The 19,745-nt window shown below is 41.2% G+C and overlaps 2 protein-coding genes across 9 annotated transcripts in view; one reads left to right on the forward strand and one right to left on the reverse strand.

Annotated features, from left to right (window-relative positions):
* Positions 1-514: 514 nt before the first annotated feature.
* On the reverse strand, positions 515-7,153 carry slc25a16 (solute carrier family 25 member 16). Of its 4 annotated transcripts, none has more exons than XM_035531828.2 (10): positions 7,026-7,153; positions 5,857-6,001; positions 5,356-5,448; positions 5,117-5,250; positions 4,956-5,019; positions 4,753-4,814; positions 4,550-4,616; positions 4,274-4,436; positions 3,539-3,607; positions 515-3,259 (listed from the first exon to the last, which is right to left on the reverse strand). In XM_035531828.2, exons 1-10 carry the CDS (start codon positions 7,026-7,028, stop codon positions 3,103-3,105), a joined length of 957 nt encoding a protein of 318 aa, XP_035387721.1. In that variant the 5' UTR covers positions 7,029-7,153; the 3' UTR covers positions 515-3,102. The 4 variants fall into 4 exon arrangements, with proteins under 4 accessions (XP_035387721.1, XP_035387719.1, XP_035387720.1 ...); XM_035531826.2 differs by having other exon boundaries at positions 4,693-4,814; XM_035531827.2 differs by having other exon boundaries at positions 4,693-4,814; positions 6,993-7,144.
* tet1 (tet methylcytosine dioxygenase 1) overlaps positions 6,045-19,745 on the forward strand; it is a 33,699-nt gene continuing 19,998 nt past the window's right edge. For 2 of the 5 annotated variants that reach the window (XM_027026383.3, XM_027026620.3), the window contains exons 1-2: positions 16,147-16,419; positions 17,141-18,675. In XM_027026383.3, coding sequence (XP_026882184.2) covers positions 17,317-18,675 — 1,359 coding nt within the window. In that variant the 5' untranslated portion in view covers positions 16,147-16,419; positions 17,141-17,316. Of the gene's footprint in view, positions 6,785-8,062; positions 8,173-15,856; positions 15,964-16,146; positions 16,420-17,140; positions 18,676-19,745 lie in introns of those variants that run through there. The other 3 variants (XM_027026459.3, XM_081724272.1, XM_081724273.1) reach the window with 3 other exon arrangements.

Here is a 19,745-nt window from a genome sequence, read left to right on the forward strand (position 1 = left end):
ACATGCAAACGCAACACACACTTTTAGAGACTAGGCTCCACCCATTACTTACTCACATGAAAATAATAGTGAATGTGTATCGTTACTTCCTTAAGGTCAGTCACAGGGAAGTATAGCTTCTAGATGACTTTTTGTTAAAGAAGGTTTTTAAAAATGTATTTTACAAATTTGTACAAATATCATATCATCTATTTGAGATCACTATGATTATCTGATCACTACTAGTTATCGAATCTATAACACAGTGTTAGCTGCTGAACCTCACTGATAAAAGATAAGACAGCTCAGGAAATGTGAGGAACGGAAATAAAACCAGCTACACTGCGGTTTTGTTTTTTATGAAGATAGATGATGTATTTTTAGAATGTAACAAAAAGTCTAGACTTTCTTTAAATTTGTTATTAATTTGCTACTCTTTTGGAGGAAGAAATGAGAAAAACTTTAATAATTTAATAATTGTAACAACTGTAATTGTATAAACAGCTTCTTAATGTGCAAATCACACATGTGCAAGTCTTGCTCATAACTTTATTTGCCATATAACTTGGAAAAATGTAAAATAGGAAAAAATGTGTAAAACAAGCTCAAAGAGGGTTTTGTATGCAACATATTTACTAGTCAAATAAGCCACCACCTCTTGATGCAAATGCAAATAAGTGGGAAGAAACCAGAATGCATTCTCTCACTACTATAAAGGGAAGCATGCATTGTGCCTGATATACCCACAGTATCATGTTGGAATCAGGACATGGGATGAGAACATATGCATTTGCATTTTCCAAACAAATATGAGAAGAAAAAAACAAACAAAACTTGGGGGGGGAGCCAAAAGTACATAAGTAAAAAAGGAGCTCTCAGTCCAGACACATCCTGGAGCATACATGACAACATGGAGGAAATAATTAATGCTACAGTCCAGCATGAAACAATAAAACAGTAAACAAATTGCAATGACTCATCTTGAAACATACGATACTCTCAAAACGTGTAATTGTGGAATATGTTGTGTTGTTTTGATATTACTGCTCTCTCACATGTACTCCTGTGATTTTAGACATTCAGCTGAACTCTGAAGACCTGCAGATGGGAAGTTACCATAAGACTTGAATACTGTTACGCATGACGGGGGGAAAACAGCTAGCATTCAAGTGGATTCCTGTATCATTTTCTAAACATCACGATTGAGAGCGTAAAATGTCACAGTGTCACACAAACTGCTCTCCGATTATAGGAACCTTCTTACTTTAGATGAAAGGCTTGCACATGATCAGCTACCCAAAAAGAGAACACCAGGATCTAAAACAACAGAAGTTCTGAAAACATCTAGAAAAATTTTTAGATTCACAAGAACACTAAATAAAAACGTATAAAAATTAACATTGGTTTCACTCCATTTGATTCTAAAAATAAATAAATAAATAACTTTGGGCCCAGACAAGGACTAATGGCTAAACATTGTCATCCTAGCATTCCATTTTGGAATGGGAAGCCATCAGATCTGAGACATGAAATGAGGGACTCAAAGAAAAGGACGATTAACAGCATGCACTATTCACAAATCTACACATATCACAATGTTTTATTCAAATAAAATGTACATTTAATTGATGTAAGCACAGGACAAAAGGCATGACATTATAAAGTAAAAAAGTCATTTTTACTGAGCAGTAGTTCAATACCAATGAAATTTATTTTCTGACAAAATTCAAACTTGACTCTGCCTTACAAATAAAATACATTCAAATGGCTAAAATTACTTTCTCAATCTTTGAAATATAATTACATCAGCACATTTTTCCAAAATATACCATGCAAAAATGATGCCACTGTGACCATTTGATTTAAATAATTTTAAAAAGTGAATCCCAGTACATCAAAACAGCGAGCACATTATCAATGATTGCACAAGCTCCCCCACATCAATGAGTCATGTTCCTGACTAAACAGTGGTGTATATGGCAAGTCTCAAATTAGTTACTTCCCTCCAGCCACAGACAACAAACAGAGGCACACATTATGCTAGAGAGAACAGCAGCTGTATGCTAAAGGCATGTGTAGTGCATCCAGGACAATACCCTGGGGTTTACAAGCAAATCACTGATAAAGTGCTGGTTCAGCTCAAGGGTAAATCTGAGTGACTCTTGAGACATATGCCTAAATATCTGAGAAGCTGAGAAGTCAAAACAGAGGTCTAAAAGTGTGATGTGTATAGTTGTTGGCCGTTTTGTTTCCCCATACTGAGGCTGAAATTAATAGCCCCACCCGCTTAAAATGGCTGTCCAAGTGGACTTCACTGGAGCCTCCAGGTGAGCTAAAAGATGAAAATGCTAAGACAAAGGATTTTTCAATCAAGGATCTGGAAAGATAAGCATCATGGGGCTTCCTGACAATCACCACTATAACAACTAACAGAAACAAAGCTAACAATGCAGTGGTGTTCCTTTATATAACTGATCCGATTACCTCTGTTGTTAGCAAGGGGGAGGGGGGGGGGGAATTATATATAAACATCAGCTTTTTCAATAGGAATACACATCATTCCAATCAATCAACATAAAGGGAGATTTGGAATATCACGTAAGCAGAAGGCGGCAATCCAATGTCAATCTGAGACATGAGACTGACACATGACAAATACTACTATTACAGAGCTAGTTCTTATGTAGGCCATTTTCCTTATGGTGATTCCAGTGATATACGTTTGTGATCCTTATTCGCTTTCAGAATTTAGAGTGGAATATAGCTTTGACATGCTCACATATGCAGTACTTAGATATACACAGCAGACAGAAGAAAGACTTATTGTGTATTACTTGTTTTACTCACACAAGACATGTGAGATGGTGGAATACTGACTGGTTAAAGTAGATTGTTCAGTGCAACCATCATGTGATTAGATCACATACAGTTATGGCATTGACAAAACCACATAAAAACAGACTAATGCTTCAATTACTAAGTGAGAAACTGGCTGTTGCTCCAAGCTAAAGGTTGCCTGAGATGGAGTTGGTGGAATTGGTCACCAGATTGTACAAGAAGTGCTCCCAGAAGCTTGTTGAAACCTTGTTGCCACGGAGCTGAGGATCACTAACTGCTGCTCCTCTAGTTTAAGTGCAGGACTTGCTTCATGAACTCATATGTAGTGAAGGCAACAGCTTGGGATGGTACACAGCGGATATAGTTGAGGGAAAGGCCACGGTAGAGTCCTTTTGTAATCCCATACTGACTGTACACATGCTTAAGGGTGTTTGTCAGGGTACTGCATTTTAAAAGAGGGGGGAAAATGAGTTATAAACACATTAAGAACATTAGGATGAATCAGCATTTTCTGCATATTAGTCAGGCTTATTATGCATAGGCTTGTGGCATGCCAGTCATATCTTCTGTGCTGCTGACTGATTAAAATTGCAAGGCATCCTGGCTGTCTCCTTCATATTACACTAGAGGCTAGATAGAAAAAGTAAAATGTAACATTTTGCAAAAGCTGAGGTGGATCAATCAAGACAAGGAACTATTTTAAATCACAAAAGACACTTACAGACATCTATCAGAGTCAGGAAGCACTGCTCCTAACTGCATTCTCCGCCGGGCAACATCCAGAGGATACCTAGCTCAAATAAGACATTCAACAAAAAGAAAAAAGGTGTAACACTTTTCCATTTTTAGGATGGAGCATTACAATTACAAATGCTTGGTTTTTCGAACTCTCAAACATGCTGGTCTCCTCCATCATGTTAACCCACAAAAATGTGCTGTCAGAATGTAGGTCACAATCAAGGTCTTTGTAACTGTATTTTATACATTTTCATGAATTGTAAACTTTTGCAATGTCTCCCAGAGCACACAAATAACAGCATGAACACAGCACTTCCTCGCAGTTACAGTGCAGCAGAGATTTAGGGTGAAACAAATTCAAGAAACATGTTAAAGCTGTGTGCTTTTTAAAAGGACTTCTCTACCACAGTCCTCCCAGCCTGCCAGTTTTTTCTGCATACATGAAACAGAAGAATAAGCAAAGCCCTATACATGGGTGTCTTTATAGGGTGTAGCTTTGCTTCTACTGATTAATTCTATGGAACTTCAAAATAAACTTCCATTTAAAATTTACTCCTAAAGTGTTTGCAAAAAACAAAAATGGCAGATCACATAACAGTACATCAAGAAAGCTACTGTCCTTCAAATCCTACACATGAAATCACTATATAGCATATACACAATATGGTACAAATTTGTATATGTGCAATATAGTAAATGCCTGATATAGTATACGCACGATAAAGTTTGAGCGATAGCCCCAGCGATCCCTCCACAAAGCAAGTTGACATGAGTCTTCAGAACCAGGACATCAGGATTGTCGAGGGATGGTTTGCCCAAGAGCTCAGGGAAGTGATGGAGCCCCAGACTCTTCAGTGTCCCAAATGTGAAAAAGGAAAATCCTGAAAGAAATAGATCACAGCAATTTATTCTGTTATATAAAATAATACGCTAAACAGAAGAATTCTGTGCATGTGACACTCTTTGGAGTGGCGATCAATTTAAAAAGGTTAACCTGCATAGGGAGCCATGCCAATGATGGTTGGTGTTAATCCACGATAGAATCCAGAGATGCCACCCTCCTTGTTAGAGAAAGCACAGTTGGAAAAAGAAACACAGGCAGGAAACTCTCTATCAAACCCATTTCCTCGCTTATACCTTCAGGTAGATGGTGTAAAAGGCGTTTGCTATGCCAGTGTAGCGATGCTCGCCAGTCACCTGAAAGGCTAAACGAGCTCGGATCACATCGAGAGGATAAGTGCAAATGACTGCAGTCATTCCTGGAGAAGACATGCAAGCACAAAAAAGCGAAGCCAACGGCAGCTTTAAATATCCCCTTGGAGACCTAATTAACTTAATTACTAACTTAATTAACTGATGAACTTTCTCATTTATTTAGGTTGGTGGGGGAGATTGCACACCTGCCAAAGAACCAGCCATAAGTCGGTGAATGTGCCCAGATATACCAAGCTTTGTACTAAGGAACTAAGCATACAAATGAACACAATACATTATCTGCCCTTTTTCCATCTACATACATACATTATGTAAACTTTTTAAACAAATAAATGACATGAGTTACCTTCTTGTAGTTGTCAAAGGCCATAAACTGAATGGCTCCATATGGGAATATTCTCACCATCATTGCCCCATTCCCTTTGTACAAACCAAGGAAGCCCTCTTTTTTTGGCACAGCCCTGAGAGTAGCAAAAACCCCTAAAAAAAAAAAAAAGGTACATAGGATTGGTTTTATATTCAAAAGCTTATAACAACAAAAACTACCTTCTTGATTTTCTTTGTTTTAGGCATGAACTAACTTACCCAAGTGTTTGTAATGAGGATTATGAGCTTGAAGTAAGATTTTCACTCTATCCAGAGGTGCAATGGTGGTCTTGGCACAACATCCTGCTACACCTACATACACACACAAAAAAAGTTACATCAATTACATCAAGGTCACCCAAACGATTCAGGCCCCTAAGCCAAAACAACAAAAGCAAAAGCAACAACTTTCATAATTATGCATGTGAGGTACATGCAAGTCATGACACTTTCAAAGCACAGGTCACCCTGCATGCCAAAAATTTTTTTATATATATATATATATATATATATATATATATATATATATATATATATATATATATATATATATATATATTTAATATTTTGGCTACTGTGAAGAAAATTTGTGACCAAAGATATTTTTCAGATCACATCAGGCAGACTCTACATACTGCCGAGCGAATTAATATACAAGCTTGCTTCCAGACTTCTGTTTGAACCATTTATTCAACTAGAAGCGAAACTGACTGACGTTACCTCCTGCTACAAATGAGCGGAGCCAGTAGTAGAGGTCGAACTGAGTAGGGCCTTGAATTTGAGGCTGACCAGCTGAGGCCACTGAAGCCTCTGTCGCCATGCTGTCAGTATCAGTACTCCAGTACAGCCATGTCTTCTGAGCACTCTGAAACATAAAAAAACCATTTAAGCTATAATGATAAACCGACCTCTTTAAAAATAATAATAATAATAATAATAATAATTAAAAAAAGTCCTATATATGAGGTGTGACAAATGAAAACAAAATGTAAATAAGAATCATTACAATTAGCTACAATATGCTTCTGATTCATGAGAAAGTTTTGTGCTTGATGCTCAAATAACATGTTGCAAGTACAAAATAGGGAACCAAATAAGAAACAGTCATCTACCTTAGGTCAATCCGTTGCTATTATTATAATTCATGAGAAAGTGACATGACTGCTGAAAGAACATTTTACATTTGTTTTTCTATGTTTAGCTAGGTTGGTGATTTTGTTCTCAAAAGGATAAATAGCTGATTAGAAGATTACAATTACAAGTTTTGGTCAATACAAGTCATTTAGGTGTAAAAATGATTAATTTCTCTAACTGATTCAGTTAAAAAAAAACAACTAAGATTCCGCTCAGGTCTGGGAACGTCTGCTTTGTAAACCAGTTATTTTAATATGCAAGATGATATTTTGCAACAATTCACCAAGTACTGCGCACACCAGAAAACGCAAACTGCAGTCCTACCCAAGAAGGTTAACTGACGTTTGATGTTGAGGCTAGTAGTTCTTCCTGGTACAAAGTAAATGGTGTATGTGTGTGTTTGAGTAACGTTAGCTAGCTAGGTAGCCTTTATTCCAATTGTGTATTTTCATTTTCGACACGAGCAACCCTTCCGGAACACAATAATTGAAGATTCGTAGCTAAATCTCCATACGTATGTGTGAAATCCATATTGTTACTTTTTTATACGGCATAGATAGCTAGCTATACTAGCTAGATAGCTAACTACATCGGTTTGGCGAGCTAGCAATTAAAATTACAGTATCGGTTCAATAGCTAAATGCAACCTAATGGGTTTAATTTTAATGTTTTCATTTTTACCACAATTACAAATCCTATATCATACAAATGAGTTTACTCACACAGGGAAATCAGGATATTAAGACCAAACTTGCCATGTGCCTCTTGAAATTTCATTGGTTATCCATCTCTAGTGTCCTTCATGGTTACCTTTCCTGTCGCAGAATGGTGACGTCATAAAAAAAAAAACTGCCGAATATCCACAGGAGTGAATGCGGCATGTGTATGACAGTTTATCTTAAATACTGCAGTAATTTCTTAAATGAGTCAAAGTAAATTGTCTCCCCCACCTCCGCATTCCCATTGAACTCTATTCAATTACAACAGTGTAAATACAGTCACTCAATACAACGGATAGAGCTATAACTGCAATTTGCCTAAAACCGAAGCGGACTGCCATAGCTAGAAATGTAGCCTACATAAAACAGGGCAGACAGTCACAATTGTTTTGCTGTTTTGTTTTTGTACGCAGTTATTAAATAACTGTATTGTAGATTCTTTACCAAAGCGGGGAATTCTATCGCTGCTGCTCTTCCCTCGACCTAGAGAAAATAACGACTGTTTATTTCCTTATTAATTTATTTTAATAACTAGTTTAGTAATTTCACAAAAGCACTTAATTATTATCACAATTTGTTCAGTGTGCCCCCGAGACTTCACTTTAGTGTATAAGACATTCGAATGTAAAGCTATTATAGACAAATTATTACATGCTGGGCTGAACTCTAGATAGCGCTAGATAGCACACTCAGAATGTTGGCTATTGTAAGTAACCCTCCACACCAGCTAATGGTATTTTATATATATATATATATATATATATATATATATATATATATATATATATATATATATATATATATATATATATAATTTTTTTTTAATTTAAGCACCTTTAAAAGCAAGGTTTACAAAAAGATGCAGAGCAAAAAATTTAATAGAATAAATAAAAATAGCAAAACAAGATATATATATATTACAGCTACTTTATATGTAACAAAAATTTTTTATTTTATATGAATTTGTTATTTTTGTTTGTTTTAGGTAATTTGTGTTAATTAATTAGAGCATTATTTCTCTAAACTATTTTTTATTTGAAAGGAGATCCTATTGTTAAAACATTTTTTTCCAGAAAAGAAGGAAAAGTGGATGAAAGAATTCTGACTGCATTTAGGAGATGTGCAGAGGGAATCTTGACTGGTGCAGGAAGGAAAAACCTGGAGCTGAAGATCTGTCAGCAAAGTAGGCTACTATAACACAAATCCAGTGCATACTACTATAACAGAAATTCAGTGCATTCTGAAAACACTTGCACATTTTTGTGTTGCCAATGTGCTACATGATAAGCTTAGAAGACTATTGAGGTTCTTCTTATTTCCATACTGATTCATTTCTTCAGTCTATAGCAACCCTTTTTAAAAGATTAGTCTCAGAAAACCTAAGTTTATGGGGCTCCTTGAGAAACCATTAATATAATTATATACATGTTCAGATGTTCCTTGCATGTGCCAAGACATTAGGGATTTCATGGCATGCTCCACCACGCCAACAGTCACATGACAACATTATGAGTCATCCTCCAGCTAATCTGTGACCTCCTGAACTACAGCCTCTGAGTAGCTCTTTCAGCTATTTCTAATAACTCTTTTAGTTGTACTTATAGCTGTAAGGGTTGGCACGAGGCTGAGGACCCCTCTGGCCACCCGGGAGAGGCCTCGAGTCAGGCACACTACCAATCAGGTTTGATGCCAACAGCTGGGCTAAGTCTATATAAGCCTAGTGACCAGTCAGTCAGTGCTGGGTCTTTGCTGAAGTTTTGAGCCAAGCGCCTAGCTGGTAACTGTGTATTGAGGTCTGTGAGCTCTTGTGCTACACCTCTCTTCCACTCTTCGAGGGTGCCTGTGTTACATGTCCCTCCCTTCTCCAGTTTTCCCTCTGAAGTCTGTCTTTCTCCTGAGGCTTCCCTTAGTCACTAAAATTCCTCCCTGTTTTCTGGTTTTGTTTGGGAAGTCTTAGAGTTTTGTTTTCTGCAGTGCATTGGTGCTGCCATTCTTCCCGTGGCATCCTTCGTTTTCCCCTTTTTCCACGCTTGGCGTGGTGTTTAGTTTTTCCACCCGTTTTGTTATCCTCCCTTCCTTTGAAGCGCAATACACTCACAGGTCGTTTAATGGCTGCTGCAGTCTAGTGGGAGCTTGTTCGCGTCGTAACAAAGCGGCCGGGGTTTGACTTCCTACCTTTGTTTTTTTCCTTCTCTTATGTTAACGGTTCTAAGACCTAACTGTTTTGCACACAGGCCCACCATCATTGAAGTGTGGTGGCTCACCCAGCGGAAGGTCGGTGGCACCACCTATTGGACCTAGGTTTGAGCCCCATTACAGAAAGACCCAGCCATGGACCCAGCACAGCAGTTAGACTTAGAACAGGTAAAGGTGGCTCTGACTAATCAGGGGGTGGCAACCATTGGTCGACATGAGCAAACCTTGCAACAGATCGTTTCTCAGTTACAGGGCCTGGCAGACCTCCTGCCATGGACTAATCCTGATGCTATACAAACGCCAGTGCCTTTGGCTGCCGCTAGTCAGGAGGCAGCCGGTGCTGCTGCAGCAGCAGAGCCAGCCTGTTTCACGTTCAGAGCCATTGCTCCCTGCCCCTGAGCACTATGCTGGTGAGGCAGGAGGTGGTAGAGGGTTCCTCCTCCAATGATCACTGGCTTTTCTCAGCGAGGAGCTTAAAGATGAACTGGTCCACCAAGATACTCCCGCCTCTCTCAATGACCTGATTGGTTTGGTGTTGCGAATTCACAATCCCGTACGGGAGAGGTGCAGAGCACAGGGACCAGAGGTCTGTTGAGGCTCTTGCAGCGCTCCACAAACCCTTAGCCCTGTTCATGTGCCTAACAAGCAGGGGAAGCCTGGACCCCAGTCAATGCAGCTCGGACACACCCGCCTTTCCCGAAGTGAGCATGACGCTCAGGTGCGGGAAAGGAGGTGTCTGTACTGCAGAAGCTCGGGTCATCTTTGCCCAGCTTGTCCTGAGCTCCAGGGAAAAGACAACGTCCGTCAGGGGAGGGAGGACCCCTGATGGATTCAACCAGTCCTGCCCGAGTTCAAGGGTTGTTCCTCAGTACCACAATTGCTTAAGGAACGTCTGAAACACGTCTCCAGGCATTTGTGGACACAGGAGCGGAGGGCAACTTTCTTGACACTGGGTTAGCAAACCAGTTAGCCCTGCCACTGGTCCCACTGGACGAACCCTTACCCATTGCTGCCATCGATGTTCGGTCCCTTGAGCCAGAGGTTGTTATCCATCAGACTCATCCAGTCACGTTGCAAGTCGGCCCACACACCAAACAGATTGCGCTGTTTATTATCCATGCTCCTGACTTGCAACTGATTTTAGGGCACCCCTGGCTTCAGCAGCATAATTCTCACGTAGACTGGCTGAGCCGGTCAGTGCTGTCTTGAAGTTTGACATGTCAGACCTCCTGTTTGCAGCTACCCAAGCCTCTGTGGGTCTGGTCATAATCCCGATGGTCCGGACCTGTCTCGTGACCCCCAGGAATACTGGGACCTGAGGGAAGCATTTAGCAAACAGAAGGCCCAACTATTGCCTCCCCACCGGCCATATGACATGGCCATAAACCTCCTCCCAGGCTCCAGTCCCCCTAGACGGTGCTTATTCTCCCTTTTGAGGCCAGAACGTGAGGCAATGGATGAATATATCCAGGAAGCCTTAGCCCTAGGGTTCATTCGGCCATCTACTTCCCTGGCTGTTGTGGGGGGGGTTTTGTCGGCAAGAAAGACGGCAGGTGACGCCCCTGTATAGACTACCAAGGTCTTAACAAAATAACTGTCAAGGACCGCTATCCATTGCCCCTCATGACCTCAGCATTTGAGATGCTGCAGCAGGCCTGTTTTTAATAAACTGGACCTGTGCAGTGCCTACAACTTGGTGAGAATCCGAGAGGGAGACGAGTGGAAGATAGCGCTCATTACCCCCTCTGGGTACTACGAATACCTCGTTGTGTCTGGTTCAACGCTTTCTGGGTTTCACAAATTTTTACCACAGGTTCGTTATGAACTCTAGCACGGTTGCCGCCCCACTTACCGTGTTGACCAGGAAGGTGTCTGGTCAGTTCTGCTGGTCCACCGAGGCCCAGCATGCTTTTGAAGAACTAAAGCGCCATCTGATCGCGGCTCCTATTTTTCAGCTCCCTGACGTGGAGTTTCCATTTGTTGTTGAGGTAGATGCATCTGAGGTGGGCGATGATGCGGTCCTGTCCCAGCAATCAGGAAAGGACAAAAAACTGTATCCCTGTGCCTACTTCTCTCAGCGACTGTCCTCTGCAGAAAGGAATTATGATGTGGGCGACTGTGAATTACTGGAAGTCAAGCTTGCCCTTGAGGAGTGGAGGCACTGACTTGAGAGGGCAAAACACCCCTTCCCGGTCTGGATGGACCACAAGGACTTGGTGTACATACAGCAGGCCAAGCGAATTAATCCGTGCCAGGCCAGTTGGGGACTGTTCTTTGCCCGATTTGACTTCACTTTATCATACTGGCCGGGCACTAAGAACGCTAAACCAGATGCTCTCTCCCACCAGTGGGAATCCTGGCCGCCTTCTGCTCTGCCCTCAACCATTATCCCCAGGGCCTGCATCGTATAGCCAATCCAGTGGGGGGTTGAGAAGGCAGTACGTCAGGCCCTCCTTGCTGAACCAGACCCGGGTGGAGGCCCTCCGGGGTGGTTTGTATGTACCTAAGGTGGTTAGAGCTCAGGTCCTCGAATGGGGACATGCATCCCCCTTTTCAGTGCACCCAGGAGTCACACGGATGCTCGAGTATCTCCGTCGGCGGTTTTGGTGGCCCTGCATGGAACCCGACGTCCGAGCATTTGTGAACTCCTGTCGCACCTGCGCTCAGTGCAAGGACCCCAGGACAAGGCCCGCTGGTCTGTTGCACCCACTGGCTGTCCCTTTGCGCCCTTGGTTTCACCTGTCACTCGATTTTATCACAGGGCTGCCCCCATCAAGGGGCAATATGGTGATTTTGGTGGTCATCGACAGGTTCTCCAAGGCCGGCTGCTTCTTTGCACTGCCAAAACTGCCATCGGCGAAGGAGACGGCCAAATTATTGCTTACACAAGTTGTCCGTCTTCATGGGCTGCCTAGCGACATCGTGTCAGACCATGGGCCTCAATTCACTAGCCGGTTCTGGGGGGCCTTTTGTCGGTTGTTGGGGGCAGAGGCCAGCTTGTCCTCCAGCTCCCATCCCCAATCCAATGGCCAGACTGAGAGGGTCAACCAAGACTTGGAGCACACCCTCCGCTGTTTGGCCTCTTCCTGCCCATCCTCTTGGTCTGAGCATCTATTATGGGTGGAGTTCGCCCACAACACCCTGTGACACTCCTTCTTAGGCATGTCACCATTCGGGTGCCAGTTTGGGTATGCTCCACCTATGTTTCCCGACCAGGAGGCCGACATGGGTGTCCGGTCTGCTGAGCAGCCAATCAGGCGCTGCCGCTTAGCCTGGCGGAGGGCATGCAGGGCTCTTTTATCTGCTACAGCTGCTCAAAAGCGTTACACCGACAAGAGATGGTGACCAGCGCCGACTTATCGGCCGGGACAGCGGGTTTGGCTATCGGCCAAGGACCTGCCTTTGCATGGTTATACTTGCACCTCGCTACATCAGGCCATTCAAGGTTCTTCGCCACATAAACCCTGTTTCTTATCGCGTTGCCCTTACCCTGTCGTTGCAGGTCCACCCCACTTTCCACGTGTCTTGCCTTAAGCCCATATTGTTGTTCGGTGGGCCCCTCCGACCTGCCAGGTCCACGCATGGTGCACTGGCATACATGGTCAAGGATCTCTTGGACGTCTGGTGGGTTCATGTTGGAGTCCACTCTTTGGTAGACTGGGAGAGATACGGGCCTGAGGAGTGGTCCTGGGTCTCTTCCCGTCACAGCCTAGACTGTGAACTCATTTGCACTTTTCAGCGGGATTGTGCGGCTGGCCTTGGGATGTCAGGAGCCACCCCTTCCGGGGGGGTCCTGTAAGGGTTGGCACTAGGCCGAGGCCCCCTCTAGCCACCAGGGGGAGGCCTCGAGTCAGGCACACTACCAATCAGGTTTGATGCCCAACAGCTGGGCTAGGTCTATATAGTGACCCAGTGACCCAGTCATTCAGTGCTGGGTCTTTGCTAAAGTGTTGAGCCAAGCTCCTAGCTGGTAACTCTGGGTATTGAGGTCTGTGAGCCCTTGTGCTACACCTCTCTTCCACTCTTCGAGGGTGCCTGTGTTTTTACACATCCACTCCCTTCTCCAGTTTTCCCTCTCAATTCTGTCTCTCTCCCGAGGTAGATTGGACTGCCACAAAATATCTTTTAGCATTTGGAGTCATTTAAACTGGTTTACACTATTTATCTTTCCAGTGCTTTTACTGAAGGTGCAAAATATATATCTCATAGATATCCATGGAGCACAACTTCAAGACTACAAAATGCTTTCAGAAATTTTAATATGCAAAATGTAGAATCATATAAAAGGTGGGCTGTTCGTTACATTTTATGGTGAAACCTAGTGAAAGAACAGAACACTTACATTTTATAGTTTACCTGCGATTACTTTACTATTCCATGTTTGACTGAATGCGGTAAACCTAGTGCTCTGATTGCCAAGGAAACCACTGTTGCCTTCAACTTCCAGATCTTTTCTAGGTCTTCTTTCAGCCCGTATATACATGGAGCTTTTTGTATTCACACGTGTGGGTGTGTGTGTGTGTGTGTGTGTGTGTGTGTGTGTGTGTGTGTGTGTGTGTGTGTGTGTATATATATCCAGAAAAAAAAATGAGACCACTACAAAATTTCAGTTTCTCTGGTTTTACAATTGATGGGTCTGTGTTTGTCCAGGCTGAGCCATTTTATTTTATTCTATAAACTACTTGAAATATTTATTCCAAATTCCAAATAAAAATATTGTATTTTAGAGCTTTTTTTTTTTTTTTTTTTTTTTTTTTATGAAAATGACTAATGGTCAAAATAAAAAAAATAGTTACAGAAATTTCAGACCACAAATAATGCAAAGAAAACAAGCTCATTTTCATTTATAAACAACACAGTACTAATATTTCATCTTAGGATGAATCAAAAAATCAATATTTGGTGGAATAACCCTGATTTTTAATCACAGCTTTTATGCATCTTTGCATGCTTTCCACCAGTCTTTCACATTGCTGTTGGGTAACTTTATGTCACTCCCGGCACAGAAATTCCAGGAGCTCGGCTTTGTTTGATGGCTTGTGATCATCCATCTTCCTCTTGATCACATTCCATAGGTTTTCAATGGGTTCAGCTGCTGCATGCCATTCTTTTTGTAGGTCACTTGATGTCATCTTATGGTTATTAAGTGACATTCAAATGAGGTGGCGATCATCATGGTTGGTAGAGAGTCGTTTTTGAGCTCTGCCAGTCTGTAGCTGTTGCTGTCCCATGTGTTTGCTGCTTGACCTTGTTCTTATGAACCGTAGTTTTTGAAATTTTCAAGATAGAAGTAATCTGATGCTCACTGTATCCCTCTGCCAGTAAAGCTACAACTGAACCCTTCTTGTCCTCATTAAGAACTTTTCTTTTCAACTCTTTTGGCATGGTCTGTAGCTGTAGTTTGACTACACCTACTTTTTGGGTAGTCCTAGCATTGCTTTTCCCATTCAGCTGGTTCTATAACAAGAGAATACAGTTTATACTGTTGCTCGATAGAAGAGGATTTTGTGAAGGTGATCACCTCTTCAGCATCTCATTAAGTAGAATGAGGTGTGTCTGTGAAGGAATTCAACAAACACTTGAATGGAATGGCTGCTGTACATGTCCAGATGCCGATTTAAGAAAAAATTGGAGTGGTCTCTTATTTCCCTCCAGAGCTCTCTCTCTCTCTGTGTGTGTGTGTGTGTGTGTGTGTGTGTGTGTGTGTGTGTGTGTGTGTGTGTGTGTATATATAGTAGTTCAGTCAAGGCCAGTCAGCTAGGTAGTGCCTCGAACTGCAGCGAAATATAGTGAGGCAGTTTTCACCTGCTGTGTTAACCACAGCTGGAACCAACTCTCAGCAAATGTCATAGGTGCCCAAACCCAATTTAAACAAAACATTTATGTGCTTTTGTGCCTTTACTTAAATTTGTTGGCTAAGCACTACACCTGTTTTTCTTTTACATTTTTTAAAACTTCTAAATCACTGATTCTGAATGAAGTATTTATCTTATATGCTTTAGAGTTATGTAAAGCACTTTGAATGACCTTTGTATATGAAATATGCTTTACAATTAAACTTGTCTTGCCTTGACTACTACGACTGTAGCTACTGCTGCTGCTATTACTACTAAACAGGCCCCATTTACCAAAAGCACAGTAGTGTTAAGATCACCTTAAATGAGAGAGTGTTCTCCATTTTTAAAAAAAAACTGTTATGATGCTTTTGGGAAACCTGACCCAGAGCTGTCTGCAAATCAAAATGAAACACAGTTCAGCTTTTTATGAGCTCCCGTATATTAGAAATGAAAAATGCAATGATAATTATGATCATAACCATCTACATATCTAAACATATCTAACCTGTATGTAGCCTGATGACTAATTGCATTTTTTCTTTTATATCACATTAATCCAAGAAGGTCTCCTTCTTGAAAGAAAGACATAGCAATTGTCAGGTGATGGACTTGCTCATCAAAGGCTCAGAATCAACTAATCTCGTAATATTGTAAGATTGTGATGTAGCTCGTCAATATCTTAATACAGCACAGTGTTGGATTATTAATATAGAAGAAAAGTGTAAAACTTTGGACAATAGGCTTTGTCCAATAGGCTTTAGACAAAATATTTAAAACTTTGGACAATAGGTTTCAACTCAACACACTGTAATGTTTCGTCTAAATACGTTAAAGCTTGGGGAACAGAAGTTAAGCACACAGAAGAATGAGGCTCTTTGGTGAACGGATCTAAGAACATTCTGAAGTGCACTCCGAGGTGGCTAACCGATGTTGACGTGAAGGTAAATTATTATTATTATTATTATTATTATTATTGTTGTTGTTGTTGTTGTTGTTGTTGTTGTTGTTGTTGTTGTTGTTGGATTAATGAGAATTATTAAATCCGTAGTTATTTGTCAATGTAATCCACTCCATATTTTCCGGTCACCCTCCGAACGTCCATTAAATAGCCGATTTGACTCGAGACCTTGGGTCGTGTTTGGCACGGGGCTTGCGCTGAATAGATTGACTTAAGAGGGATGTCCGTTTTATTAGGATGTTTTACTTTGTGGCAACATGTCATCGCTGGGAGTTAAATAGAGGTTGGGTATCGTTCTGCTTACTGTTCTAGTGTATTTATAAAGTTATGGTAGGTCGACCAACTTGACAAATTCGCTAAGGGAAAATGTTCAAGGATCACCCGTCTCTTACAGGCGTGGAGTATTATTAGCAGTTCATACAGTGCAACTGTCTCTCCGGTATGTAAAGTATTTGAACTGGTTTAAAAGTATACGCACTAATCTATCATTATCGCAAAATGCTTTTTTTAATTGGATAATTTGGATCTATCCTCGGGGTAACTTAGTTCTATAGAGTGTCGGTTTCGAATGATCCTGTTGCTAGACGCTGTTGCAAGCTTGAAGCAACGATAACGGATAAGCAAGCAGCTAGCAAATGCTAATTTCGGTCAGTTACAATATGAATACAAATGGTGTGCTTCAGTTTATTTCTGAACCTATTTCAGAACTTCTCAGCGTTAATCATGTAATAAAAACACACATGACCTTTACTCAGGCTACGTGTCGGATACATATCTTAATATTTAAATATATATTTCTAAGTTTTATGGTCTGTTTACAGATGTACTGTGTACTGTGAATTCCCCCATACTAGAGCGTTAAAGGACTATTGTTGATAAGCTGTTAGGTACAACCTTTCCTTATTTAGACAAAAGGTTTTTACCCTGGGCTATAATATAGAAAAATAACAGTAACTTGATTCTAACTTGGTTTACATTTTATTTAGCATGCTTCCTACTACTGTAGCTGTTTTTCTCTCTCTTTTTTTTCTTTTTTCCAAATCTGCAAAATACATTGCACCCTAATAATAATAACAAGCAGCTGCTCTAGACTCTCAGGCTATATAACTACATGGATGCAAAAATTATGTGCTGATTATAATACATTAATCTTTTTGCAGGCATTCCCCTGTAAACACCAGAGATGAAATACTAACTTCAGTTTGTTGGACCAGATGCTGAATAAGGAAGATCAAATGCCATATTTCCAAGACACTCAAATCCAGAACTATCATAATTCTGTTTCTCATGTCTGCTGTTCCATCTCTAAACAACAGTACTCTCATTAAACATAGTTATGCCTCATACTCCCAAACCACCAAAGAAGGTATGTCCCCCAATGAAACAAAATGTCAGGAAGTTGAAAACACTCACTGATAAAAGGCAAGCAGTAAATTCAAGCAAGCTCAAGAGAACAACCACCCACGCTAGGCAAGTGAAGACCAGAAAGTCCACAGCAAAAAAACGGGTAGCCAAGAGGGTCCAGGACAATTCTGTTAGCAAACCTGCCAATAAAGCCCTGCATGGCAGGGCAAGACAAATTAAGAATAAATGTAACATAATAGGATCTGTCAGTCTTAGACACACACGTAGCTGTGCGACCCAGCATGGCTTGTTTGCAGATCTTGGTGGCAACAAAAGTAGTCAGAGTGTCCCACAGGAAGTGGAGCTTCCCAGGAGGGAGGTCACAAACATAAGGAGAGACCAACAGGCTATGGAACAAGATACTCTGAACATCCCAGAACTTGGTGATCTTGAAAGTGATGACGAACAAAACAAGGCACTTGGCCCTAATGGAGAGATTCTACCCATTAACATAAGCTCTGAAGAAACAGTGGTGGAGGAACACAGGGAATTGCTTGCTCAAAAGGCCATTCAGCTCGAGAAGGAGAAAGTTGAGGTCTTGTCAGAAATGGTACAAAGTGAAAACTGCCCATTGACCACTGAGAGTTCTGAGAAGCAAAGTACAACCAAGTCAGATGGTGTGTTTGTGAAAGAATGTGAGCCAGCCACTAAAATCAATTTTGTTTGTAAGCCAAAGACCTCAGGACCAACAGAATCTATTCTTCCACAGTTGTGTGACATTGTTTCTCAAATCACTGTAGTGGGCTCTTCTGAACTAGATGTGTCTATGTTGTCTGTTGGATGTGAATTTCCCAAAGAATCATCAGAACTTGAATACATCTCAGATGCTAGACAGGTTGAGGACAAAGAACGCTGTAGCACCATGATCATGAAGACCAAAGATGCAGATGACAATGATAACATATACAAATATAGCAGCCATATGCCTGGTCTGGAAAGTGGGCCTCTGACAGGAGCATCTTTTGAAAGCAAACCTTCCAGCAGCACAGAGAGCACCCAGTCCTCATTTGATACTGAGTCAGAGGCTGGGAGTTCAGACCTTGCTCAGGAGAGCAGGGCAACACGTGCTTCTCCACTCCTAGAAGGCAACAAGCAACAGTGTTTAGGCAAAGCTCGGGAGAGAGGGGAGGGGCAAAAAAGGAGGAGGTGTGGACACTGTGAGCCTTGCCTCCGCAAGATCAACTGTGGCCAGTGCAGCTGCTGCTTGAACCGAAAGACTGGCCATCAGATCTGTAAGCTCAGGAAATGTGTGGAGCTGAAGAAAAGGCCCTCTCTGATCTCTGCTGACGGGGTAGGTCATGTGACTTCACTTGCACGCCATCTCTATTCCTCACTGCTCACCATAGCAAAACTGAAACATAACTCTACTGAATATGTTGCTGACTTTAGTAGTTGGTAGACATCACAAAGTAAATGTGAGCAATAGATTAGTCCATCCATAATTAGATGTTTGTAATGAACTTAGGCCCTCTGGGTTTCTAAAGAAGTAAGTGTAATAAGGATAAAAGCTTTTAATGTGAGAAATAAAGTTTGGCCCTTATTAGTAGTGCTTTTATGGGAACCACTTTGAGTATTGAACACTTTTACAGTGGTGCTATGGCTTCTCAGCTTTATTTAACAATTACAAGTGATGTGAGCTCAGTGGGAAAACCAAATCACATGAGCTGCCATTAGCTCCGTGTATGGTGTGAGTGTATCTGTGTGTACAAGTGAATGACAGCCTTCCATATGATAAAGCTCCATGGCACAGTGTCTCTTCCCTTTTCTCGTTTGTTATTGTGGAGAAAACCACAACTGGCAGTCATACCTCTTGAGCTGAATGCTGTGCTGAAACTCATTGCTATTCTGAGCATGCCATGTCATGCACCTTCTGTAAAACTTGTTACAAAGCAAATGTGAGAATTCTTCACCACCTGCCTGAGTCATTATGTGAGCTTGTCTTTGAATGTAAGAAACTGTGGGTGGTGGTGTATTGGTGTGTCTGTGTTTCATTTAAAAAATGGGAAGAGAGTAAGATTAGCGTACACTATGTAGAGGTCTTTAATTGGTGTCTAAAGTGAACGCGTGTTCATGTCTGTCACATCTGTTATATTATGTCATGTCACATCTGTTATATTCTGCTTTATAGTAATTTTTGTCAGTGTGTATGGATGTTACAAAATTCTGGTTCAACAGACTTTGTAGTATTGAGTATATGGTATATAAATATATGACCATATATTGTTATAACTGTAAGAGAGAATATTTCACATTTCCTAAGCAGGTCAACTGGTGAATCTAAAATCTACACTATGACAACTAATGACAGCTTACTCACAGGTTCTGGAAGATTTGACTTGCTGAATGTTTAGTAAAATAACA

This window comes from Electrophorus electricus, chromosome 12, assembly GCF_041902795.1.
Source record: "Electrophorus electricus isolate QZ-2024a chromosome 12, ASM4190279v1, whole genome shotgun sequence".
Taxonomy (NCBI): Eukaryota; Metazoa; Chordata; class Actinopteri; order Gymnotiformes; family Gymnotidae; genus Electrophorus; species Electrophorus electricus.